Source organism: Narcine bancroftii, chromosome 2, assembly GCF_036971445.1.
Source record: "Narcine bancroftii isolate sNarBan1 chromosome 2, sNarBan1.hap1, whole genome shotgun sequence".
NCBI lineage: Eukaryota > Metazoa > Chordata > Chondrichthyes > Torpediniformes > Narcinidae > Narcine > Narcine bancroftii.
In genome coordinates, this window is record NC_091470.1 from 115,697,338 (window position 1) to 115,724,425 (window position 27,088).

Below are 27,088 nucleotides of genomic sequence, written 5' to 3' on the forward strand. Positions count from 1 at the left end.
TTGGGCGGAGTAACTGTGGAGTTTGGGATTTGCTTGTCACATTTTAAAATGCAAATGCAACACATTTGGGAAGTTTTTTTTTCTTGTCAGTGTAGACAGAGAGAGGGTAAAATGTTCCAATATCAGCTGTGGCATCATTGAATGTTCCTCAAAGTAATCCCCTAAAGAAAGGGGAAAAATAATTGGAATTAAGGATGTTAATTATGTTTGCACAATTTTTGTCTCACGATTGAGAAGTTATTGAGAAATACTGGTACTTTTGTTGGATCAACATCTTTAATTCATGAGGCAAAAGTTCAAATTCCAGCAGGTTCTAGTGTATTTTAAATTCAGTTAATTTGATTATATCTAGTCTAGAACAAACAGGTTTTCAAAAACTTCAGGATTGAAGGGTGTCCGCTTAGAACAGAGAAGCAGAGGAATCTCTTCAGCCAGAGGGTGGTAAATCTGTGAAATTTGTTGCTACCGGCGGTTGGGGAGGCCAAGTCATTGGGCGTATTTAAGGCAGAGATTGATAGGTTTTTGATTAGCCAGGCATCAAAAGTAATGGTAAGAAGGCCGGGCAGTGGGGCTGAGTGGGAAAATGAATCATGGCTGAATGGTGGGGCAGACTTGATGGGCTGAGTAGCCTATTTTTGCTCCTATGTCTTATATGTTGTAATATTACCATGAAGCTTTTGAATTGTAACAGGATATATCTGGGTAAAAAATCTCCCTTGGAAAAGTAGATCTTCAGATCTTACCTGCATTGGCTGATATGGGAATTCCGACCTACGACAATGACCCACCCCAGGAAGCCACCCAGTTTTACCTAACGACTGCCACATGGACAACAACTTCTCAAGGACAGCTCAGGTTCACGCCCATCCTGTGACTCAGAAGCAAAACAAAGCTCCAAGTTTCACAAGCTCCAGTGCTGACTTCTCGAAGGGGCAGTTGGGTATTCAATACCCAAGAAATAGTGGAATAAAACACAAATGTCTTGAAGTAAAAACAACACTGGAAAAAATTCAGCAGGTCAAAGTTATGACAAAGTGCTCAACATTTGATATACTGCTGTAGTATGTGTATAAGAGTAGGAATGTTTTAATATTGTTTCCCTTGTGGTGGCACAATTATCAAAGCGGTTAGTGCAACGCTGTAACAGCATCAGCGATCGGGACCGGGGTTCGAATCTGGTCCTGACTGTAAGGAGTTTGTACTTTCCTCCGTGACTGGGTTTCCTCCCACCGTTAAAAACATACTGGGGATGTAGGTTAATTGGGCGTAATTGAGCAGCTCAGAATTGTGGACAGAAGGGTCTATTACTGTGATGTATGTCTACATTTTAAAAAAATTAAATTTTTAAATTTAAATTTGTGGTGTATTTCTCCACCATTGCGTTTTTACCCAGATCTAGTGGGATCACTTACCTTGGTTGGAAAAAATCGACTAAACTTGAACCTCTTGAGCGTTACGGTCAGAGAGTAGGTGCCGAAGAAGAGAATGAAAGACATTAAGGCCAGGTCTGGGACATACTTGCAGGTCTTTCCAACCAGGTTCCCACCATACTTGAGGCACTCCTTCTTGCTGAGCTGACTCCAGTCAAGTGTTGTAATATTGGTCACAGTGTACTTGGGACAGAGAGAAGAGACACTTCATCAGCCATAGTCTGATCAAACTGAGCTGACTTTCACATCTTCATGTGAAAGGGGATCCTGGCCCTCAACATTTAAGGCTGAGTATGTTCTCTGGTTGTTTGAAAACAAACACGAATGCATCTGCATGAACAGATATTTAATCACTTTGCAAAGCATTAAAACTCTGTTACAGCAAGAAGCAATGCCCAGAACAACTAGTCTCACCCCAAGGGACTCTGCCTTGTGGTTTATGAGTCATGTCATTTGTACCTTCAGACCCTAGGTTTCTAGAACATTCAAATGGACTGGTCCATGTACAGTGCCCTCCAAATTCACTTTTTTTCCTTTATTTGTCCATGCTCCACAGTTTTAAACTTGTCATCAAACAATTCACGTGATTAAAGTGCACATTCCAGATTTTATTCAAGGTGACTTGCATACATTTTGATTTGACCATGTAGAAATTACAGCACTCTTTATACATAGTCCCCTCATTTCAGAGCACCATAATGTTTGGGATATTTGACTTCACAGGTGTGTTTAATTGCTTCATTGGTGCAGGTATCTGAGACCTAGGCTTGCTTCTGAGCTTTTGATCTCTTTTGAAGTCTATAGTTGCCATTTTTCAACATGAGGACCAGAGTTGTGCCAATGAAAGTCAAAGAAGCCAATATGGCAAAATAGTAAGATACATTTCCCAAACCTTAGGATGACCAAAATCAACATTTTGGAACATCATTAAGAAGAAAGAGCAGACTGGTGAGCTCAGTAATCACAAAGGGACTGGTATTCCAAGGAAGACCTCCACTGCCGATGACAGAAGAATTCTCATCGTCATGAAGAAAACAAAACCCCAAACGCCTGTCGGACAGATTAGAAACGTTCTTCAGGAGGCAAATATGGATGTGACAATGACTACAGTCTGTAGAAGACTTCATGAAAAGGCTACACTGTAAGATATAAACCAAGGCAAAGGTTTGGATCCTGGGCAGTTGCTTTATGCCTTCTGCGAATAGCAGAACTTTTGACTATAGGAACTTTTGACTATAGACTTCAAAAGTGATCAAAAGCTTAGAAGCAAGCCTAGCTCTCTTATACCTGCACCAATGAACCAATTAAACATATCTGAGTACTCACAGATACCTGTGAAGTCAAATGTCCCAAACGTTATGGAGCTCTGAAATGACTATGTATAAATACTGTAATTTCTACATGGTCAAACCAATATTAACTCTTGTTTTCCCTCTATCGATCATTCTTTTCATTGTATTCCTATACTCTGTCATTTACGCAGCTGTACGAATGTTAGAAATAACCTTGTAGTCCACTCACAGAACCCTCCTCACTGTACTCGATATTTTGTGTAAAATAAACAAATTTAAACCCTACTATAGAGTTTTCCAGCATTTGTCTCTTTTAAGATTTGGATTCCAGCATCTATGGCAGTGGTTCTCAGCCTTTGTCTTTCCACTTCAAGTATTCCCAGTGCTCTGTGATTAGTAAGGGGATGTGGGTGGAAAGAAAAAGTTTGAAAACCACTGTTTTAATTGTACCGAATTGACTCATATCTCCAAAGGAAATGGGCCAATGACCAATTTCCTCAACAAAATATTTCAGTAACAAGTGGTTTTCAACCTTCCCTTCCCACTCACATACCACCTTAAGCAATCCCTTACTCGTCACAGAGAACCGATGGCATAGGCATTACTTAAAGTGGGATGTGAGTGGAGCAAATTGGAGTGGCTCCAGATCTTGACTTAGATACGAGTTAATTCTGGATAAGGCCAACCTCTAAAAGCACACCACTGATCTATGATGTTTATTTTTATTTATTGTTTTAATTAAGATTGAGTCACACATCACACAGTCATAGGGCTGGGAAATAGCCCTTCATCCCAACAGATCAGATACTATTTATTGCCATGTAATAAAACAGAAATGTAATATTACACAAAATTGTCTTTGGTCTGCCATGAAAAGACAAAAGTTCACCATTAGCTTTGTCCAGCACCCCTTACAGTCAGGGAAGCAAAGCAGAGTCCACCAGAATTACCAAGTGTCTGGATTTACCTCCAGCACTCCTGCAATTTCCAGTTCAGTTCAAACCATTGGCAACATGAGCCTTCAACCTGAAGAGGAAATCTTCAGCACCCAAAGCCTTAATCATCCTCTCGAAATCTGGTTCTGATGCCTGATTATCACGTGCCCATCTCCAGCAGTCTGCAATCTGGTGTGAGTCCTTTGCCTGTGTGGGTTCCTTGCCACAAAATACCAACAGCTCACCGCCTCTGTGTGAATCCTTCAGCCGCAGAGCCCCTCACTGGTCCACCACTGTGGTCACCATCTTCTCTGCTTCCTTTTCTCAACTGGCGGTGTTCTCCCCATCATTCATGCCCTGCATCAGTCTGCTGCTCTCCCGGAGTCTGCAACCCCTTGTGGCGGCTGCTCAATACAGGCGCTGCCACCTGGGGCCCTGACCACGCGGTCGCAAGATTTCAAATTAAAATAAATTGGATAAATAGATGGATAGGAGAGGTCTTGAGGGTTATGGAATGAGAGCAGGTCAGTGGGACCAGCTAGTTTAATTGGTCAGCACAGACTGGAAGGGTCGAATGGCCTGTTTTTCAGTGCTGTAACGTTCTATAGTTTAACAGGCCATTAAAAACCTATATGGAGCTGTTGGCAGTCAGCCCTGTTTTTCCATAACCCCTCTTTTTGGGCCACCGTCCACAATGACCACCAAACACACTTGCATACAAATTCTACACTAATTCTCTGAATCTACTCCTTACATTCCTCCCTTGCTCTTGAACAAAAATGAAGAAAACGGATCTTGCTGGGCTAAAGGTGGTGAATGATCAAATTAATAAAATTAAGTATACAAACTTACCAATGAAGTGTTAGTGTTGTTCAAAGCCAGTGAATCTGAAGCATTGAAGAAGGTGGTATTCGCTGTGAGGCAACAAAACCATATGGTTAGTTTAAACAACAGCATTATAAATTTATTTTTAACATTTTTTTCATATTAAAAAAAATTATATTTAATTTAGACATTCAGCGCAGTTGTAGGCCATTTCGGCCCGCAAATCTGAACCACCTGATTTATGCCCAATTAACCCACGCAGGCACAGGGAGAAGGCACAAACCTTACAGACAGCATGGGATTCAAACACTGGTTTTGATCGCTGGCGCTGTAAAGGTGTTGTACAAACCACTACTCCAACCATGCTGCTTTGAAACTTCCACCTGCATTCTCTTTTTGAGTAATTTCAGTTTCTCCTGTTACTGCTTAAAGTGAATGAAATTAATCTGTAACTCTCCTGCATCCACTGCATTTTTCCAGAGAAATTATCTTGCTGTTATTGCGAGAGATTGTTGTAGTTTTTGTTTCCCCTGCTCTCTCTCTGAGCAAATTAACTTTGTTTTATAGTATTTTACATCCCTGTTTTACTTCTACTGTGATGAAATGCTTTTAGAGGTTGGCCTTATCCAGAATTAACTCGTATCTAAGTAAAGATCCGGAGCCACTCCAATTTGCCCACTGGCACATATGCTCCACATGATGCAATCTCACTGGCTCTCCTCTCAGCCCTGGATAGAACCATAGAATGCTACATCACAAAAAACAGACCATTCAGCCCTTCTAGTCTGTGCCAACCACTGTTTAGCTAGTCCCAATAACCTGCTCCCATTCCATGACCCTCCAGACCTCCTATCCATGCATCTATCCAATTTATTCTTAAAACACAAGATCGAGTCCGCACAAATTACATCAGATGGCAGGTCGTTCCACACTCCCACCACTCTCTGAGTGAAGAAATTCCCCCTAATGTACCCCCTAAACCTTTTCCCTTTCAAGCTAAAGCCACGTCCTCTTGTATTTATTTCTCCTAATCTCACTGGAAAGAGCCTAGTTGCATTTACTCTGTCTATACCTCTCATTATTTTGTAAATTTTTATCCAATCTCCCCTTATTCTTCTTTATTTGAAGGAATAAAGTCCTAATCTGTTCAATCTTTCCCTGTAAGTCAACTCCTGAAGACCCGACAACATCCTAATAAATCTTCTCTGCACTCTTTCAATCTTACTGATATCCTTCCTGTAGTTTGGTGACCAGACTGCACACAATACTCCAAATTTGGCCTCACCAATGTCTTCTATAACTTCAACATAACATCCAATACTTTGGTTTATAAAGGCCAAGAAGCCAAAAGCTCTCTTTTCTACCCTGTCCACCTGTGACGCTACTTTCAGGGAACAATTCCCAGGTCTCTTTGCTCCTCCACACTCCTCAGTGTCCTACCATTCACCATGTACGTCCTTCCTTGATTTGCTCTTCCAAAATGCAATACTTCACATTTGTCTGCATTAAACTCCATCATCCATGAGAGCCCAGTCTCCCAGTTGGTCCAGATCCTTCTACAAGCTATGAAAATCTTCCTCACTGTCCACAATGCCTCCTATCTTTGTGTCATCAGCAAACTTGCTGATCCAATTTACCATGTTATCTTCCAGATTATTGATGGAGACAACAAACAACAATGGTCCCAACACCATTGAGAGGCACACCACTCGTCATAGGCCTCCAGTCTGAAAAGCAACCATCCACTATCACTTTATGATTTCTCCAACAGAGCCACTTTTGAATGCAGTTTACAACCCTTCTATGTATACCTAATATCTTAACTAATATCCCATATGGGACCTTGTTGAAGGCTTTACTAAAATCCATGCGGACAACATCCACACCCTTTTCTTCATCTACCTTCCTGGTAACCTCCTGAAAAAACTCTACAAGATTTGTTAAACACGAAGCCATACTGACTGTCCTTAATCAGCCCATGGCTATCCAAATACCTATATATCCTATCTCTCAGAACTCCTTCCAATAATTTACCTACTACTGATGTCAGGCTCACTGGCCTATAGTTGCCTGGGTTATTTTTGAAACCTTTCTTAAACAGTAGGACAACATGAGCCACTCTCCAATCCTCTGGCACCTCTCCCATGGCCAAGGACATTTTGAATATATCCATCAGGGCCCCTGCAATTTCAACACTTGTCTCCCTCAAGGTCTGAGGGAATATCATATCTGGCCCATGGGATTTGTCTACCTTTATTCACTGTAAGGCAGCAAGCACCTCCTCCTCTTTAATCTCCATAGGTTTCATGATTCTTCTATTTGTTTCCCTTCTATCCATATGCACAGAGCCAGTTTCCTGTGTAAATGCTGATGCAAAAAAAATTGTTTAAGATCTCCCCCATTTCATGAGGCTCCACACATATTTGACCACTCTGATCCTCTAGAAGAACAATTTTGTCCCTGGTTATTCTCTTACTATTAACATACTTGTAGAAACCCTTCGGATTTACCTTCATATTATCTGCCAAAGCATGGTCATGCCTCCTTTTTGTCTTCCTGGTTTCCTTCTTTAGTATTCTTTTACATTTTCCATACTCTGCATGAACCTCATTTGCTCCATGCTGCCTATACCTGTTATACACCTCTCTCTTTTTCTCAATCATATCACCAATATCCCTTGAAAACCAAGGTTCCCTACACCTGTTAATTTTGCTTTTAATCCTAGTAGGAACATGCAAACTCTTCAACTCAAAATCTTGTCCTTGAAGGCCTTCCACTTGCCGGACATGTCCTTGCCAGAAAACAACTTATTCCAAGATTCTTTCTCATTTCCACAAAATTGGCCTTTCTCCAATTTAAAACCTTTAAATCGAGGACCAGACCTATCCTTATCCATAAGTACCTTGAAACTAATGACATTATGGTCACTGGACCCAAAATGCTCACCTACACAGACTTCTGCCACCTGACCTGTCTGGTTCCCTACTAGGAGATCAAGTATTGCATCCTCTCTCATTGATACCTCTGCATATTGATTTAGAAAACTTTCCTGTACACATTTGACAAACTCCAAGCCACCCAGGCCTTTTACAGTATGGGAGTCCCAGTAAATATGTGGAAAGTTAAAATCTCCTGCTACCATAACTTTCTGTTTCTCACAATGGTCTGCAATCTCCTGACAGATTTGCACCTCCAATTATCTTGGACTATTGGATGGTCTATAATACAAGCCTATTAGTGTGGTCACACCTTTCCCGTTCCTTAGCTCCACCCATATGGCTTCTGTAGTCGTGCCCACAGTGCTGTCCTGTCTAAGCACAGCTGTGATATTTTCCCTGACTAGCAATGCCACTCCTCCCCCTTTCATCCCTCCCTCTCTAACATATCTGAAACATCAGAACCCCGGAACAGTCCTGCTCCTCCTGCAACCAAGTGTCACGAATAGCAATATCGTCATAATCCCATGTGCCAATCCACAGTTTAAGCTCATCTGCCTTACTGACAATATTCCTCGCATTGAAATAGATACAGCGGAAATTATTTCTATAATTTACAAACCTCTGCTTTCTGTGTTTACATGCAGTTCTCTCAGGACCTGTACCGTCCTCCATCTTACTACCTGCTCAATCACTCTGGTTCCCCTCCCCTCCCCTCCGGAGCAGCACTAGCAAACTGTCCTGATGGCCCAGCTCCCAGTTTCCCTGGAACAAAGCCAAATTTTCTCCTGGACCATCTCTTTAGTCACGAGTTTAACTGCATTATCTTCCTGTTTCTAGCCTGCGGCATGGATAGTAATCCTGAGATTACCATCCTGGAGATCCCTACATGGACCACGACATTTGGCTGCTCATCCTACTTCCTTAGAATTTGGAGAACTCAATTCAAGATGTCTCCCTGGCACCAGGGAGGCAAAAGACCAACTGAGATACTCTATCTTTCCCAATCTCCTATCTGTCCCCCTAACTACTGAATCCCCTATCACTACTGTGATCCTTTCCTCCCCCTTTCCTTCTGAGCTGAGGGCCCAGTCTCGGTGCCAGAGATGTGACTACTACAACTTGTTCCAGGTAGGTTGTCCCCTCCAACAGTATTCAAAAAGGTATACTTGAATATTTTAGTTTTCACAGACTTACAAAATCCAATAAACAAAGCCATCCATGTACATATTCATTTTCAAAGTCCGTATTTGTCTCCCCCCACCACCCACTTGCTTCAGTGAATACATTCTAAAAACTTATCTCAATCCCAGTCATCGTGGGGCATATGACCCCTATCAAAACCTGTGATTTAAAGAAATAATGGTAGCAACACCATTCAAAACACTAAAAAGGAACACAAAAAAAAAACTAAAAAGCTGAAAAGGGTAGGTGAGTCGTCTGTGCCAAGTCCCATTTCCGTAATCACACCTCTGGCTAATATTGGGATCATTTAACCTTATCTCTATTGAAAAGGGAGAAACCAACATTCTGCAAGTAAGGTTGCCAAACTCTAATGAATGAGGAAGCGTACAGGAGGGAGATAGATCAGCTCATTGAGTGATGTTACAACAACAACCTTACATTCAAGGTTAGCAAAACCAAGGAGATGACTGTCGACTTCAGGAGGAAATCAGACACAAACCAGTCCTCATCGAGGGGTTAGTAAAGGAAATGGTTAAGAATTTCAAATTCCTGGGTATCGAAATCTCTGAAGATCTATCCTGGGGCCTCCATGTCGATGCAATCATGAATAAGGTTCACCAGTGGCCATACTTTGTGAGGAGTTTGAGGAGAATCGGTATGTCACTGAGGACTCTTGCAAATGGCTACAGATGTACCGTGGAGAGCATTCTGACTGGTCGCATCTGTCTGATATGTAGGTGTCAATGCACAGGACAGGAAAATGCTACAGAGTGTTGTTAACCTCAGCCAGCAGCATCATGGGTATTAGCCTTCACTTCTTCGAGGACATCTACAATAGGCGATGTCTCAAGAAAGAAGCCTCTATCAACAAAGATCCCTTTCACCCAGGCTGTGCCCTCTTCACTCTGCTACCATTGGATAGGAGGAACAGGAGCCTGAAGATGAACACTAAATATAACAAAAACATCTTCTTCCCCTCCGCCATCATATTCCTGGACCACAGACACTAGCTCACTTTCTATTGATTTTGCACTATTTTTTTCTTTTAAAAAAAATGTATCTTAGAGCAATATTTGCACTGTAATGCTGTCACAAAACAACAAATTTTGTGATATTTTCATGACAAAACATAAATTCTTATTCTATTGTGTACTGCAATAAAAGTAATTAATCTTCAGCAACTCTTTCACACTTATCTTTAGTGTGATAACAACTGAGTATTGAACTGCTTGACTTTGTTGTTACAATTAACAATAAAGACTGGGTCAGAACAAAGGCACAATCTAATATCAGTGATATTTTATGTTTAGTAATTTTTGAAAAAAGTTTTCTAATCACCAAAAAGAACAGGATGTCTTCACTTCCCATGACCACTCTCTCCATGCCTAAAGCACAATATTAAACTGTCAGCTTTCGTTGAATAGTCCTTGAACCCCTTCCTGACAAGAACATTGTGGATTCAAGACGTGGCTCCATAACCAAGGATACAGACTGATGCTCCTTTGAAGAACATTATCTGATGATGAAAGATTGCATGGAAATATTTAGGAGGAGTGTTTGACAGCTCTTGGCCTGTACTCGTTGGAATGTCGTGAGATCTCATTGAAACATTTTGAATATTGAAAGGCATGGACACAGAATAGATGTAGAAAGATTATTTCCCATGGTGGGAGAGTCTAGGACAAGAGGGCACAACTTCAGGATTGAACAGAGATGCAGAGGAATTTATTCAGCTAGGGTGTGGTGACTCTGTGGAATTTGTTGCCACAGGTGGTTGTGGAGGTCAGGTCATTGTGTGTATTTAAGGAAGAGATTGATAGGTTCTTGATTAGCCAGGGCATCAAAGGTTATGGTGAGAAGGCCGGGTTGAGTGGGAAAATGATTAAATGGTGTGCAGACTCAATGGGCTGAATGGCCTATTTCTGCTCTAGGTCTCCCAATCTGTCCATAAACATTTCTCAAAAAAATAATCCATTGTTACATTGTGTTTAATGGGAGCTTGCTGTGCATCTACTGGTTGCTGTGTTTCCAACATTACAACTGTGATTCCATAGAATATAGAACACTACAGCATAGTACAGGCCCTTTGGCCCTCAATGTTGAGCCAAATCATATATTCCTTAAAACATGTACTTCCATGTAACCTTCCATTTTCTTCCATCCATACGCATGTCTATGAGTCTCTCCAATGCCCCTAATGTTTCAACCCCCCCACCATCCTTGGCAATGCATTCCAGGCACCCATAATTCTCTGCATTAAAAAACCTTACCCCTGATGTCTCCCCTAAACCTCCCTCCCTTCATTTTGTACACATGGCCTCCGGTGTTTGCTTTTCCTGCCCTGGGAAACAGGGGCTGGCTGTCCACCTTATCTATGCCTCTCATAATCTTATAGACCTCTATTAAATTTTCTCTCATCCTTCTTCGCTCCAAAGAAAAAAAAATCTCTGCTAACCTTGCCTCATAAGACATATTTTCCTATCCAAGCAACATCCTGGTAAATCCCCTCTGTTCATCCACATTCTCAGTATTAACTGACCATTAATACTGTTCTCAGCCTTCTGGTTTGTTCTTCCAAACTGCTTCACACTTAACCGGATTGAACTCCATTTGGCACTTTTCTGCTCAACTCTGCATTGTCTATATCCTGTTGCAACCTGCAACCTACGACAACCTTCAGCATCATCTACAACTCCTCCAACTTTCGTATCATTCGCAAACATACTGACCCATCCTTCCACCTCTTCATCGAGGTTATTTATAATTGAGAATAGATTTATTTTCTTGCTTTATGAGAAATGTTGTTCAGTTACAAATAAACCTTGCTGACAAAGAATTTTAGCTATCCAAACTCCCTCTGAGGCAGAAGGCTGATGGTTGAATGTCTGTGTCAAGGTGGAAAGCTCATTGTTTGCTCTATCTCAAGTGGTTTTGGACAGAGCCTGCCGAGTGTCAGATGCCTGCATCCCAGAGATATGTGGGCTGGACAGCCTATGATTTTGACCGAATTGTCTGTTGCGGAAAATGCCTGAGCAAACTTTGTGTAATTAATCACTCCACATTGTAAACTTAGAGACAACCAGCAGGGCAAGGACCATGAGGGAAAAGTGAGTGCAGGAACTCTGGATCTGTGAGAGGTAGCTCTCAAATCTATTGCAGTGCAAGTCTCATTAACGTGACTATTCTCTCTTTGGATTATAAAAGTTTTAGAATAAAACTGTGCCAAGAATCTATCAATTGTACAACACTAGAATCCAATCTCACACTTTTAATGGCAGCAACACATCTTCATGATATAGTTACAATATCTGGATTAATAGGAAACGAAGTTGAAGATTCTGAAAATGTAAACAATTTATAAATCTTAAACATTTAAATTGTCCAAGTCATTTCAACTAGAACAAATTCAATCAATGGGATGTTCTCCATCACATTGATTTTACCCTGCAATTAACAACAGATGCTTCTTCACTGTAATTGTTTCTGAAACACTTTGTCCTGAAATTAATTCTATTGTTCCAGTATGATTCCATTTGTCTGAAGGAAATAAGCCCAGAAACTAAAAAAAAAATTAGATTTACATTTATATGGCAACCCGTTTGTTTACTAAAAGTTGCAGTGAAGATTGTTCTTGTCATATTTTGCTATTCAATTTCCCTCACAGATTCTATTCAGTTCACAATGTGCTGGTTTCTATTCTTTTCAAAGGGCAAAGGTTTGCTTGACTGAACCTTGGTTTGTGATTAGCCTTGGTCTGGGAACTAGCTCTGTAAAAGACTAATCATACTCCATTCTATTGGTTGGATGGAGATGGAAGTTCCAATCCCATGGAGAGCTGGGAGCTCACAGCAAAGGGGATGACCCTTGAGTAAGGAGAAGCCCATTTAACCAGAGATAAGGAGGAATTTCCTCTCTCAGAGGGCAGCGATTCTTGGGAATTCTCTTGCCCACATTAAACCATTGAATATGCTGAAGCCAGGATAGATGTTTGGACTCAGGGTTATGGGGCACAGGAGCGAAGACAAGGTCAGATTACCACTGACTATTTTGATTGGCAAAAAGGACAAAAAGGGACTCCTGCTCCCTTTCAAATGTTCATATAATGCTAAGGGCAGCACAGTTGATATAGTGGTTAGTGCAACAGTATTACAGCGTCAGTGACCCAGGTTCTTATCTGGTGCTGTCTGTAAGGAATTTATACGTTCTTCCCGTGACTGCGTGGGTTTCATCCAGGGGCTCTGGTTTCCTCCCAGCCTTCAAAACGTAGGGGGGGAGGGGGGCCTTGTTGGTTAATTGGGCAGCACTGGCTCATGGGCCAGAAGGTCCTGTTACCATGCAGTATGTCTAAATTTAACATTTACAATCTGTCCGCAGTTAATGTGAGGCATTCATTGTGACATTCTGCGGGATTTTACTATCTCAACGCACTCCTTGGGCCATTTTTTAATTTAAGGCTCTGCAAAGCAACACAGCAGAAAAAAATCACCAGAACTAGAAGGAAATGGAATTGCTGTTTTTGAAGAAGAATAACCCAGCGAATCAGGTATAGGGAAAGAACAGCTGCAAGAAACAGGTTCTTTATTGAATACTTACTCAGGTTTGAAAGCAGCCAACATTGCAGCAATTTGAAAGCAGTAAATAATCCGTTACAATAGACAAAATAACAGAATCTGGCAAAATCATATCCATTCAAAAATAACTCAGAGTTTCATCTTTCTGGTGGATAAGGGTGCCTTTCACAGAGTTATAAAAATGCACAGAAATGGGGCTCCCTGCACTCCTTGTGCAGGTGGCCATGATACCATCTTCACACATTCTCTTTCCATGCACAGCCTCCATGCCTTTCTTAATTGGACCTGCCTCTACCACCTCCTCTGGCATCTTGTTTAGATACTCACCACCCTCTGACTGGAGAACCTTCCAGATCACCTTTAAATTTCTCCCCTTTCACCTTAATCCTGTGTCCTCTAGTTCTAAATCCCTTGCCCTGGGAAAAAAAAAACTTTTGATTATCTTTCCTCTTCATAATTTTATAACTCTCTGTAATGTCACCTGCCAGTCTCCTAATGTCCTATTCTCAGTACTGCACAAAAATTGTGTGTATCAACTGGTTGGAAAATTGCCTCCAAATTCAGGAGGCCAAGAAGGAAAAATTTACTGAGAAATTCCACAGATGGATTTCACCTAACTTTGATAGGATGAGTTTTCTGTTCATCATTATCTGTTCTCTCCCCTCTCCACTGTGGCGATGCTGACTCACCTGGGACTGGAGCCATGCACTCGCACTTGTACATGGTCACATCGTCAGGCTTGTAGAAGGGGTTGACGGGGTAGTATTTGAAGGCTCCAATCATCTTCTTAATAGCGTCGTAGATGAAGATGAAGCTGATGAGCATGGAGAAGCCCTCCTCAGTAAAACGCGTGATGTATTTAATGATGAAGCTGGCATCTGTGGCAACGAGGAGAAGGCACTGAAAGGCGGAATGGAGACCAATCCAGAGCCGAAATTCTAGGTAGTCTATATCATTACCTCTGCAAGAGAGACACGGGGTCTTAGTTAAAGAATCATAGAGAGGTATAGTATGAACAAAGGCTCTTCGGCATACCAAATCTGGATCTGCCCATTTACACCATTCTGACATTAATTCCATTTTTTTTTCATCAGAACAGAGAACAGGCCCTTCAGTCCACAATGTTGCGTTGACCTAGTTAAACCTATTCCACAACAATCTACCACACACCCAGAACCCTCTAAGAATTTGTGGATACTGGAGTCCTCTCACAGAAAGGGCCCCTGATGAAACAAGGTTGAGAGACTGTGGATACTGGAATCTGGAGCAAAAATAAAGCATGCTGGAGGAAGTCAGCAGGTCAAGCAGCAGGCAGCAGTGGGAGAAAAAGAATTGCTAATACTTTGGGTTGGAACCCTTCATCATGATGGATGGAAAAGAGGGGACAGGGTGGGAGAGGTTAGACAAGGGCCAGGAGGGGTTTGGGGAACCAAGGAGGGGTTAAGGATGGTCAGAGGCAGTGGATTGGCAGGTGCCAGGCAAAGGGAGAGAGGGCAGCAAGTCTGCAGATACTGGGGTCGAGTACAATACAAAAAGGTGCTGAAGGAACTCAGCAGTCACCCAGCATCCATAGGAAGCAGGGGGTAACCAATGTTTTGGGCCTGTCAGAGGACTCATACTCTACTTACGGGACTATCCTTTTCAATGCATTCAACTCCCAATGACATCCATTCTTTAACTGTGATGGCCACCACATATCGACTAATCTGAAGCTGTTCTACAAGGTCATCCACTTCATTTCTTATGCTGTGTGCACTGAAATACAAAACCTTCTGCCCTTTATTTGTTACTTTTAACTCTGTGTCCCTGCTGCATTGCAACTCATCCCAATGGCTGCAATTTTGCCCTATCTGACTGCCTTTTCACATAAACTTCCTAATTATGCTCCAATCACCTCTTCCTCAGCTTCTTCACTTTGGTTTCCACCCCCTTGTGAATCTAGTTTAACCCCCACCCACCCCCGACAGTATTAAACCTCCCTGCAAGGATATCAGTTCCCTTCCAGTTCAGGTGCAACCTGTCCCTGTGTACAGGTCACCCTTTTCTCAGAAAAACTTCCCACGACCCAAGAAGTTGAAACCTGTCCCCTGCACCATCACTTCAGCCATTCACTTGTCTGCATTATCTTCCTGTTCTGACCTTCCCAAGCTTGTGTCACCGGGAGTAATCCAGAGATGACCACCTTGGAAGCTCTGCTCTTCAGCCTCTTTCATAACTCCCTAAATTTTGCAAGACTTCTACCCCATTCCTGCCTGTTCATCGATATCAAGATGCACCATGACCTCCAGCTGCTCATCCTCCCTCTTAAGAATATTCTGCACCCACTCAGAGCCATCCTGGACCCGAGCGGCCACGTACTTTCCTGAAGTCCCTTTTGCAGCTGCAGAATCTCCCATCTTTTCCCCTGACTATTGAGTCCCTGATGACTATCGAGTCCCCGATGACTATCAGTCTAGCTGACCACCCTTCCTTTATGAAGCCCAGAGCTGACCAAGGTTCTATTAGCCTGGTTGCTGCGGCCTGGCCTGGATAGGTCACTCCCTTCGGAAGTATCTAAAGGGGTATATTTGTTACTGAAGGGAAAGGCCACATGGATACCCTGCACTGCCTGCCTGTTCCGTTTCCTTCTAACTGTCACCCAGCTACCTTCCTTGTGCCTGCGGATGAAACCAAAAACAAAATCCTGACCTGACATCATTCATACAGCTGGATAAAACCAAGGAGTGTCCCGATTGTCAGAGAGCTGTAGAATCAGGCAGCACCAGAAACAGGCCCTTTGACCCATCTTGTCCCTGGCAACCATCAAGTGACTTGAACACTTACTTGCTGAAATCAAACAGAAGCTTCTCAAAGATGAGGATCGGGCCTGTACTGCTCAAGATGGTGAGGGGTTGCCCAGCGAATAGACAAAAAACAGCACCAGTGAATGCTGTGCCCAGGAAACTCTCGATCACACCCTGTTAGAATAAACCAATGACTGTCAGCCTGAAACCAGGCACTCAGTTGCAATTGAATTGAGTAGAATTGAACTCACCTGTGCAACAAGCAGGATCATGAACTCAAAGTTCAGATTTATTGCCAGAGTACATACATGATATCTCATACAACCCTGATATTCTTTTTCCTGCAGGCAAGGCAGAATTTCTACTTATCAGTAGTAAAACAAAAATGCACTCGAGGAAAGAAATTATACAAAAAAGAGAAATGTGCAAATACAGAAAAAATATTCAGTAATAAATAATGTATAAACTAAGAGTCCTTAAATGAGTCCCTGATTGAGTTTGTTGTTGAGGAGTCCAAGGGTGGAGGGGAAGCAGTTGTTCCTGAACCTGTTGAAGCAGTACGGGACCGATCCTCATCTTTGAGAACCTCTTGTGGCACCTTTACCATTTTCCTGATGGCAACAGCGCAAAGAGAACATGTGCTGGGTGGTGTGGATCCTTGACGATTACTGCTGCTCTCCGACAGCAGTATTCCATGTAGATGTTCTCGACGGTGGTGAGGGTTTTGTCTGTGATATCCTGGGCTGAGTCCACTACCTTTTGAGGAGCTTTATACTCAGAATCAAGTTTATTGTCATGAACATGCACCATGAAATATGTTGTTTTTTTGGCAGCATTATCGGTGCAAAATTGCTATAATTTACAATTCTGTACATCTAAGATTTAAAAAAATTAGTGCAAAAAATAGAAAAAAATGAGCTGGGTTTATGGTTCATTGTCCATTCAGAAATCTGACAGCAGCAGGGAAGAAGATGTTCTTGTAACTTTGGGTGCTCTTCTTCAGGCCCCTGTACCTCTTTCCCGATGGTAGTAGTGTGAAGAGGGCATGGCCTGGGGTGTTGGGGCCCTTCGTGATACAGGCTGCTTCCTTGAGTCACTGCCTCTTGTTGATGTCCTCGATGGAGTGGAGACCATAATGGCGCTGATTGAGTTCACAATCCTCAGTGGCCTTTTACTGTCCTGTGCATGGCACCTCCATAGCAGACAGAGATGCAACCAGTCAGAATGCTCTCCACAGTGCACCTGTAGAAATTTGCAAGTCTTTGGTGACATACCGAATCTCCTCAAACTTCAAACAAAATATAGCGACTGGTGAGCCTTTGTCGTGATTGCATCGACATGGAAGCCCAGGAACTGTTGACATCCTGGAATTTGAAGTTCTTTACACTTTCCACTGCTGGCCCCTTGATGAGGACTGGTTTGTGTTCTCCTGAGTGCAAGATGTTGTTGTGATACCACTCAACAAGCTGATCTATCTCATTTCTGTACGCTTCCTCGTTGCGATCTGTGATTCTACTGACAAATGTTGTGTCATCGCAAATTTATGGATGGCATTTAAATTGTGCCTAGCCCACACAGTCATGGGTGTAGAGAGAGTAGAGGAGTGGACTAAGCACACATCTCTGAAGTGCGCCTGTGTTGATTGTCAGTGAGGAGGAGATGTTGTTACTGATCCGCACTGACTGTGATGAAAAACAACCTCATGTACATATTGCTGTGGTCCAGGTGATCCAGAGCTGAGTGGAGAGCCAGTGAGATTGCATCTGCTGTAGAATGATTGTGGCAATAGACAAATTGTTGTGGGTCCAGATCTTTTCTTCAGTACGTTAATTCTGGCCATGACCAATCTCTCAAACCATTTAATTATTGTGGATATGAGTACCCTTCTGAAGCAGGAGGAACCTCTGACTACAACAGTGAGAGATTGAAAATGTCTGTGAACAATCCAGCTTGTTGGTTGACACAGATTTTCAGTCCCCTGCCAGGTATGCCATCAGGGCCTTGTGAGGGTTCACCCTCCTTTTTTTAAATTTAAAAAATTTTTCACACTGTGAACCATATAAACCAAAATATGTACAAACGTTTCTCATTAAATTTATACAGTGGCATTTTCTCCCTTTTCCCCCCCTCTTTCCCTTCCTCCCCTCTTCCCACCCCCCTCCAAAACCCATAAATATTCAACATATACAATACAATAAAACCATAAAACAAAATCTTTTACACAAAGGAAAATAAACAAGAAAAATGCATCATCTATTTTTTTACACATTGAATCTAGTCATTTTGTCTTCTTATCATTTTCATTTTAGAGGATGGAGGTTCAAAGCAAGCTCTCTCTGTTATGTTCCATGTATGGTTCCCAAATTTGTTCAATGTGACTTTATTTTTTTAAATTATATGTTATTTTTTCCAATGGAATACATTTATTTATTTCCATGTACCATTGCTGTATTCTCATGCTCTCTTCCATTTTCCAAGTTGACATTGACATTATACATTTTTTTGCTACTGCTAAGGCTATCATAATGAATTTTTTTGGTGCTTTATCCAATTTGAGGCCTAATTCTTTACTTCTTATGTTACTTAAAAGAAAGATCTCTGGTTTTTTTGGTATGTTATTTTTTGTAGTTTTATTTAGTATCTGATTTAGTTCTTCCCAAGACGTATTCACTTTCGTACATGCCAAAATTGCATGTACTGTTGTTCCCATTTCCTTCTTACAGCGAAAATATCTATCCGATAATGTTGAATCCCATTCTTTTAATTTTTAAGGAGTGATATATACCCTGTCTAACCAATTATATTGTATCATGCATAACCTTGTGTTTATTATATTCTTCATAGTTCCAGAACATAACTTTTCCCATAATTCATTTTTTATCTTTATGTTTAAATCCTTTTCCCACTTCTGCTTTGATTTATAGTTTATTTCATCATTTTCCTTATCTTGCAGCTTAATGTACATGTTCGTTATAAATCTTTTAATTATCATTGTGTCTGTAATCACATATTCAATGGTGCTTCCTTCAGGTAATCTCAATCTTAAATAAGCTTTCAATTGATGATATGCAAACATTCTACCATGAGTTATTCCATATTTGTACTTCAACTGTTCAAATGTTAATAAATTATTTCCAAAAAAACAAATTTCTATTCTTTTGATTCCTTTTCTCTCCCATTCTCTAAAGGAAAGATTATCTATTGTGAAAGGATTAGTAGATTTTGCGTCAATAATAATTTTGGTATTTGGTAATTCATTTTTTTCCTTTCTAAATGGATCTTCTTCCATGTATTAAGTAAATGATGCAATACTGGTGAGCTTTTATATTACACCAGCTTTTCATTCCACTTATAAAGTATATGTTCCGGTACCTTCTCCCCTATTTTATCTAGTTCTATCTTAGTCCAGTCTGGTTTTTCCCTTGTCTGGCAAAAATCTGATAAATACCTTAATTTTGCAGCTCTATAATAATTTCTAAAGTTTGGTAACTGCAACCACCTTGGTTATACCTCTCTGTTAATTTATCTAACACGACCCTCAGTTTCCTCCCTTTCCACAAGAATTTCCTTATTATTCTCTTTAGTTCATTAAAAAAAAATTCTGTTAAGGGAATTGGCAACGATTGAAATAAGTATTGTATCCTTGGGAACACGTTCATTTTAATGCAGTTTACCCACCCTATCAACGTTAGCGATAATTCTTTCCAATGTTCTAAGTCTTCCTGCAATTTCTTTATTAGTGGCTGATAATTTGGTTTGTACAGGTGGCTTGAGTTATTATCTAACCAGATAGCTAGGTATCGGACTGCTTGCGTTTGCCATTTCAATGGTGATTCTTTTTAAAATTCTGTATAATCCGCGTTACTCATTGGCATCACTTCACTTTTATTTGCGTTGATGTTGTACCCTGATATTTCTCCATATTTCCTTCAATTTCTTATGTCATTCTTTTATTGATATATCTGGTTCTGTTAGGTATACTATGATGTCATCCGCAAATAAGCTGATTTTATACTCCTTCTCCTTTATTTTTATCCCTTTTATTTTATTTTCTATTCTTATCAGTTCTGCCAAAGGTTCTATTGCTTAGGCAAACAATGAGGGGGATAATGGACATCCTTGTCTCGTTGACCTACTTAATTTAAATTGGTTCGATACATATCCATTTACTGCTACCTTCGCCAATAGTCCATTATACAATGCTTTAATCCAATTTATATATATTTTCTGGTAGATTGAACTTCTGTAATACTTTAAATAAGTAGTTTCACTCTACTCTGTCAAAGGCTTTTTCTGCATCTAGAGCAACAGCCACTGTTGGTTTCTTATTTCCTTGAACTGCGTGGATTAGATTAATAAGTTTACAGACATTATCCGCTGTTTGTCTTTTCTCAATAAATCCAGTTTGATCTTGTTTTACTATTTTTGGTACACAATCGGCCAATCTGTTTGCTAATAATTTTGCTATTATTTTATAATCTGAGTTAATTAGAGATATTGGTCTATATGATGCTGGTGTTAATGGATCCTTCCCCGTCTTTGGTATTACTGTAATTATTGCTGTCTTACATGAATCTGGCAAGTTTTGTGTTTCTTCTACCTGGTTCATATTAATTCATCCTCTCCTGGAAGTAAAACTCTTTAAGTGTTTTATAAAATTCTATTGGGAATCCATCCTCTCCTGGTGTTTTATTGTTCGGCAGCTTTTTAAGTATATCCTGTACTTCCTCTATTTCAAATGATTTTATTAGTTTGTTTTGTTCCTCTTCTTGCAATTTTGGCTGTTCAATTTTAGCTAAAAATTCCTCTATTTTATCATCTTTCCCCTCGTTCTCAGTTTTGTATAATTGTTCATAAAATTCCTTTAAGATTTCATTAATCTCTGTTGGGTTATATATAATTTGTTTCTCCTTTTTCCTTGATGCCAATACAGTTCTTTTCGCTTGTTCTGTTTTAAGTTGCCAGGCTAATATTTTATCTCCCAGATCGGTATACTTTTGCTTTGTTTTCATTATGTTCTTCTCAACCTTATACATTTGTAATGTTTTGTATTTTATTTTTTTGTCCGCCAATTCTCTCATTTTCGTTATATCATCCCTTTTTACTAATTCCTTTTCTGTACTTACTATCTCCCTTTCCAACTGTTCTATTTCCCAATTGTAGTCCTTTTTCATCTCAGTTACATAACTTATTATCTGCCCTCTAATGAAGGCTTTCATTGCGTCCCATAATATAAATTTGTCTTTCACTGATTCTGTGTTTATTTCAAAATATGTTTTAATTTGGCATTCAATAAACTCCCTACATTCCTGCCTTTTAAGTAGCATGGAGTTTAACCTCCATCTATATGTTCTTGGTAGGATATCCTCCAGTTCTATTGCTAATATTAGGGGTGAATGATCTGATAATATTCTAGCTTTATACTCAGTTTTCCTAACTCTCCCTTGAATATGGGCTGACAACAAAAACATACCAATCCTTGAGTATGTTTTGTGCCTACTTGAATAATATGAATATTCCTTCTCTCTTGAGTGTTGTCTCCTCCATATATCCATAAGTTTCATTTCCTGAATTGATTTAACAATAAATTTGGCTATTTTATTCTTTTTGCTTGTCTTTTGTCCAGTTTTATCCAACATTGGATCCAAATTAAGGTTAAAATCTCCTCCTATCAATATATTTCCTCGTGTGTTTGCAATCTTCAAAAAAATATCCTGCATAAACTTTTGATCCTCCTTGTTAGGCGCATATATATTGAGCAAATTCCAAAATTCTGAGTATATCTGACACTTTATCATTACATACCTCCCTGCTGGATCTATTATTTCCTCCTCGATTTTGAATGGTACATTTTTGTTAACTAATATGGCTACACCTCTAGCTTTTGAATTATAGAATGCTGCCGCTTCTTGTCCTACCCAGTTTCTCTTTAATTTGTTATGTTCCATTTCAGTTAGATGTGTTTCCTGCACAAATGCTATATTTATTTTTTTCTTCTTCAATAAATTTAGTAGCCTCTTCCTTTTAATTTGGTTATGTATTCCATTAATGTTTATAATCATATAGTTCAATGTGGCCATGTTATATCTTGCTTACACCTCTTTTCCTCCTCCTCCTTGCCACCTCCATCCCCCTTTTTACCATTTTCATCTCTTATTTTTCCCTTATTAAACTCAATGTACAACAACACATTTAAAACATAAAATACCCCAATGGTTCCCACACCCAATAATACCTTAACCCCAAATGCTCCCCCCACTCTCTGAGTTGCCCCTTATCCCTTGCTGGGCATCCACAAGTCCCCTTTCCATTTGGATTGCGATCTTGTTTGCAAGCGTCAACTGATTTTGCAGTGACGGTTATTTCCTCTCCCCCCCAGCGCCCCCCCAGAAAACACTTTTTTTTACACATATAACAAAGCTCTCTCCTTTTTTCCCCCCTTACTTCCTTCCTTCCCTTCTCTTTTCCCTCTTTAGTTCTTTACATATACATTGTTTATACATCTTTATATATACTTTATCGCCATTCTTCATTCTTGTTACATCTCTTCATCTATTCTGTCCTGCAAACATTCTGGGAATTCTTGCGCTTCCTCTGGATCCGAGAACTGTCTGTTTTGCTCCCCGGGTATAAATATTTTAAGCACAGCTGGATGTCTTAACGTGAATTTGTAACCTTTTTTCCATAAAATAATTTTCGCTGTATTAAACTCCTTCCTCCTCTTTAAGAGTTCAAAACTTATATCTGAGTAAAAAAATATTTTTTGACCCTTGTATTCCAATGGCTTATTATCTTCTCTAACTTTATTCCTTGCCCAATCCAGTATATTTTCTCTTGTCGAATATCTCAAAAATTTTACTAAGATAGATCTTGGTTTTTGATGTATCTGCGGTTTTGGAGCCAGTGTTCTGTATGCCCTTTCTATTTCCATTTCTTCCTGCATTTCTGTCATTCCCAGGACCTTCGGGATCCATCCTTTTATAAATTCCTTCATGTCTGTGCCTTCTTCACCCTTCTTCAGGCCCACTATTTTTATGTTGTGTCGCCTACTATAATTTTCCAACATACCAATTTTCTGAGATAATAACTTTTGTGCGTCTTTAATTGTTTTGTCACTTTCTTCCAATTTTTCTCTTAAGTCATTTACTTCCATTTCTACAGCCGTTTCCCGCTCTTCCACATTCTCTACTCTTTTCCCTATTTCTGTCATGACTAGTTCTAAACTTTTAATTTTATCTTCTGCTCTTTTCATTTTCCTTTTAATTGCACTAAATTCTAATGACAACCATTCTTTTAATGATCCCATTTGTCCTTCAAAAAAAGCTTTATCTATATTCTGTCCATCAGTTTTACCTTCTATTTCACTGTGAAGATCTTGGTCTTCTTCTTCCTCTTCTTCTGTGTCTGCATCTGTGTTTGTGTCTTCTTCTCTTCTTTGTGTCTGTGTCTCTTTTGTTTTTCCTGATGAGCTGCTTGTATCTCTTTGTCGGGCCTCCTCTTGCTGGGCCTCTTGCTGCTGGTCCTCCCCTCCTGGGCTGCTCGTCTGTTGGGCCTCCTGTCGTTGATCTTCTTGTCGGTCACCCCTCCGTCTTTCTCCCTCGTCTGTTTCTTTGCTCCCTCCTCTGCCGCCTTCCTCATCCTCCAGCTAAGTGCCCTGGTGTCGGGCATCCCTCAGCTTTTCGCGCTGTGGCTGTCCGCTCCTCTGCTGAGCCCCCCTCCCGTCAGTGTCCTCTTTTCCCTTTGATTGCGCATTTTTGTTTGGCTCCAAGAGCCATTTTTGAAGTTCACCAGCCAGGAGGTCGCGTCTCCGCAGGGCAGGCACTAACCTCGGGGGTCGGGCTCTCTTCGCGACCTCAACTCCCTGTTCCTTCATTCAGGTAAGGCCTTCTTCTTTCTTCTCCAGTGACTTTTCTACTTTTTTTTTTCAGTTGTTTTTACTTTCTCCTTCTGGGGTGCCATCTTCTTTCTCTTCTCTGCAACTTTATCTTCTATTTCTTATATTTTATTTTTGTTGTGCTTTGTCTTTTCCTAACTTTTTTCCTATTTTTCTGGAGCGGGCTGGTTTTCCCAACCGGCCACTACTCCATCACGTGACTCCTCAGGGTTGACCCTCTTCAGGGATGTTTTGACATTGGCCTTGAAACAGATATGTATCACAGGGTCACCAGCAGGGATTTCCATTGGTTCCGTTGAATTCTCCTTTTCAAAGCGAGCATAAAAGATGTTCATCTCATTGAGGAGTGAAGCATCATAGCCATTTATGATGTTGGGCTTCGCCTTGTTAGATGCATGGCCTGCAAGCCCTGCCATAGCTGGTGAGTATCTGATTCTCTTTCAAACTCAGAGGTATTGGTGCCCCATATCCAGCCACGATGCAGTCAGCCAGCACACTTTGCACTCCACTTCTGTATAAGTTTGCCAAGGTTTCTGATGATGTACTGAACCTCCGCAAACTCCTGGTGCAGTAGAAATGCTTTTGCAGCCTATCTTCCTGATGCAGGGACCCCAAAACTTATTAGTTGCCTTTACTTTGAATTAAAAGGACTTCAAACGCTTTATTCATCACTAATCCTGCAGACACTATACTGATTCCATTTTACGTAGTTCTAACTAAACAAAATGAAACACAAGATTCATTCCCAAGGCCACTTACAGTTAAGGAACAGTTAAGGAACAGTCACTTGTGCATTCACAAGATATCGTCTTGGAACAAAACCTTCAGCTCTCGCATAAAAGGACAAAGTGAACCAGAATAAGGCACAGCCCCAAAGCTAAGTTGGGAGGAGACATGACACACACTCTGGTGCAACAATTTCCAAAATTAAGGGATGACATTTAAATTTCCAACTTAGAGTAGCAAATGGGAAGAATGAAGGGAAATGTTATCTGGTGGCTGAGGAACCAGGGACAGAGCTGAATGGTAGATGCAAGTCCTTCAGGACTTCATTCTGTTTGTCTAGTGAAGAAGAAAGCAGAGGTCAAATCCCACTTCACCACTCACCTGCACACAACAGCAGCAGAATTTAAATTCAATTAATTAAATAAATCTGGAAGCCAAAGCCAGTGAGTGTGGGTGTGGATCAGTGCATTTCTAGTGCACATACATCTCATACCCACCTCACACACCCACTTCTTACATCCACAACCACCTCCAGCTCACACCCACACCCACCTCAGACCTCATACCCACCTCCAGCTCACACCCACACCACCTCAGACCTCGTACCCACCTCCAGCTCACACCCACACCCACCTCAGACCTCGTACCCACCTCCAGCTCACACCCACACCCACCTCAGACCTCGTACCCACCTCCAGCTCACATCCACACCCACCTCAGACCTCGTACCCACCTCCAGCTCACACCCACACCACCTCAGACCTTGTATCCACCTCCAGCTCACACCCACACCCAAACCAGAGGAGTAACTGCAGTTGCAACTGCACTTCCTGCCCTGTGGTTTATTGCAGCAGCTCTCTTGTTTAGGGACCACTGGCTTCCCCTTGACAGAAAAAGATTACATTAATTGTGTTCAAAGAATTGCCATTAATTCTGTTTCAGGGAGTTAATTCTTGTTCTCCAGTTCTGTGACTGTGTGAAATGCTGGTGTCTCTGGGTAATGACTGGAGTGTTGGAAACCGGAGGCCTCACCTGATAATTGTCTGTGGCATCACCCAGTAATCCACCGAAGGTGATGGCATTGGTGATGCAGCCCAAGTATATAAAGAGGATGGTGGAGATGGACTGGATGTGGAATCCTTCGTAGAAATCACTGGGCAGCCAGGGAAGTTTCCGCTTGATGTCCAGTCGCAGGCCGCCACAGAATCTGCACTCGGGAAGGACACAGGAAGGTAGGACACAGGAGAAGATGTGGAGCACCCACTCGTCAAGCTCACTCCATCTCTCAGTATCATGGCTAATTCATTCTTTGCTGGAGCTTTTCTATCCTGCACTCTCCCCCTACCCTGGTCTTCATTGCAGCTCATATGTCTAGCTTTATATACACAGCAGAGTACAGCCAAAAGATTGGTAGCAGTAGCAGAAATGGGTTGAGATTGGGAGCAGAGAGAAGGAGTAGGATTGGATTGGGTGAGAAGAAGTGGGATTGGATCAGGAGAGGATGGAAGGAGGAGGATTAGATTGGGACCAGTGGGCAGGAGTGGGATTGGATTGGAAGTGGTGGGATTCGATCAAGAGCAGTGAACAGGAGTGGGATTGGATCATGAGTGGAGAACACGAGTGGGATTAGATTGGAAGTGGGATTGGATTGGGAGGATTTGTTTTGGGAATGGTGGGAAGGGGCATTGAATTGGGAATTGTGGAAAGGTGTGAGATTGGATCAGGATCCAATCAGACATTCACAGTAAATAGAACTCAAGAAAAACAGGTACTAGAAAGAGTGCTGGCAACTGACATCAGTGCATGGACGGAGAAGCAAGGACGCCTGAAATAAATACCTTCCCGTCCACGTCAGCTCCTCCCCAAGCTCGTGTGGGGCTGGCATATCCTCATCATCACTTCCTCCTGCACATCCTGCTGATCCGTTCATCTGGCCGGCCTCATTCAGGGAGTAGACAGATTTCCTGTGGCAGAGGAAAGAGCAGGTCAGACCAGTAGCATCAATAGTGTTAACTCATGGTGTCACCCCCCCACCCCCACCCTTGTTCCTCCTTCCATACCAGACCATACTGAATCCTTAGTTCTTTGTAATGTAGGGGTCTCCAAAGTGGTCAATATCGTCCCCTGGGGGCCAACGGGACTATCGAAGTGATTGAAAAATGCCAGGGAGTTGATAAATGCCAGGGCGGAAGGGTGGGTGGTCGATTGAACTTTGGGGGGTCAAAAGAATTGTCGAGCCCGAGGTCCCTGCTCCTGCCGGGATACCGCACCCGATGTGGAGAATTGATGCTGAAGACTTGGACCCAGCTCCAATTGGCATCTTCCCGGCCACAAGCAAAGGGTTTTTTTTTAACTGTTATTGCAATCATTTGCTTAATTTACAGATTTGTTACTTGGTGATTGGGGTGTTGAACAAAGTTTGGTTTATTGCATAAGGTATGCAGTTTCCCTCACTATAATGCACTTGGAAACTGCGCGGTTACTTAATAATTTATAAATCTATTTATTTAT

General features: G+C 41.3%; 1 protein-coding gene across 10 annotated transcripts in view; it reads right to left on the minus strand.

Annotated features, from left to right (window-relative positions):
* LOC138754187 (electrogenic sodium bicarbonate cotransporter 4-like) overlaps positions 1–27,088 on the minus strand; it is a 228,351-nt gene that overhangs the window by 57,192 nt on the left and 144,071 nt on the right. For 9 of the 10 annotated variants that reach the window (XM_069918079.1, XM_069918075.1, XM_069918078.1 and 6 more), the window contains 7 exons: positions 26,416–26,541; positions 25,610–25,784; positions 16,209–16,298; positions 15,998–16,131; positions 13,864–14,135; positions 4,510–4,571; positions 1,413–1,613 (listed from right to left, as the gene is read on the minus strand). In XM_069918079.1, coding sequence (XP_069774180.1) covers positions 1,413–1,613; positions 4,510–4,571; positions 13,864–14,135; positions 15,998–16,131; positions 16,209–16,298; positions 25,610–25,784; positions 26,416–26,541 — 1,060 coding nt within the window. The remainder of the gene's footprint in view (positions 1–1,412; positions 1,614–4,509; positions 4,572–13,863; positions 14,136–15,997; positions 16,132–16,208; positions 16,299–25,609; positions 25,785–26,415; positions 26,542–27,088) is intronic. The other variant, XM_069918076.1, reaches the window with a different exon arrangement.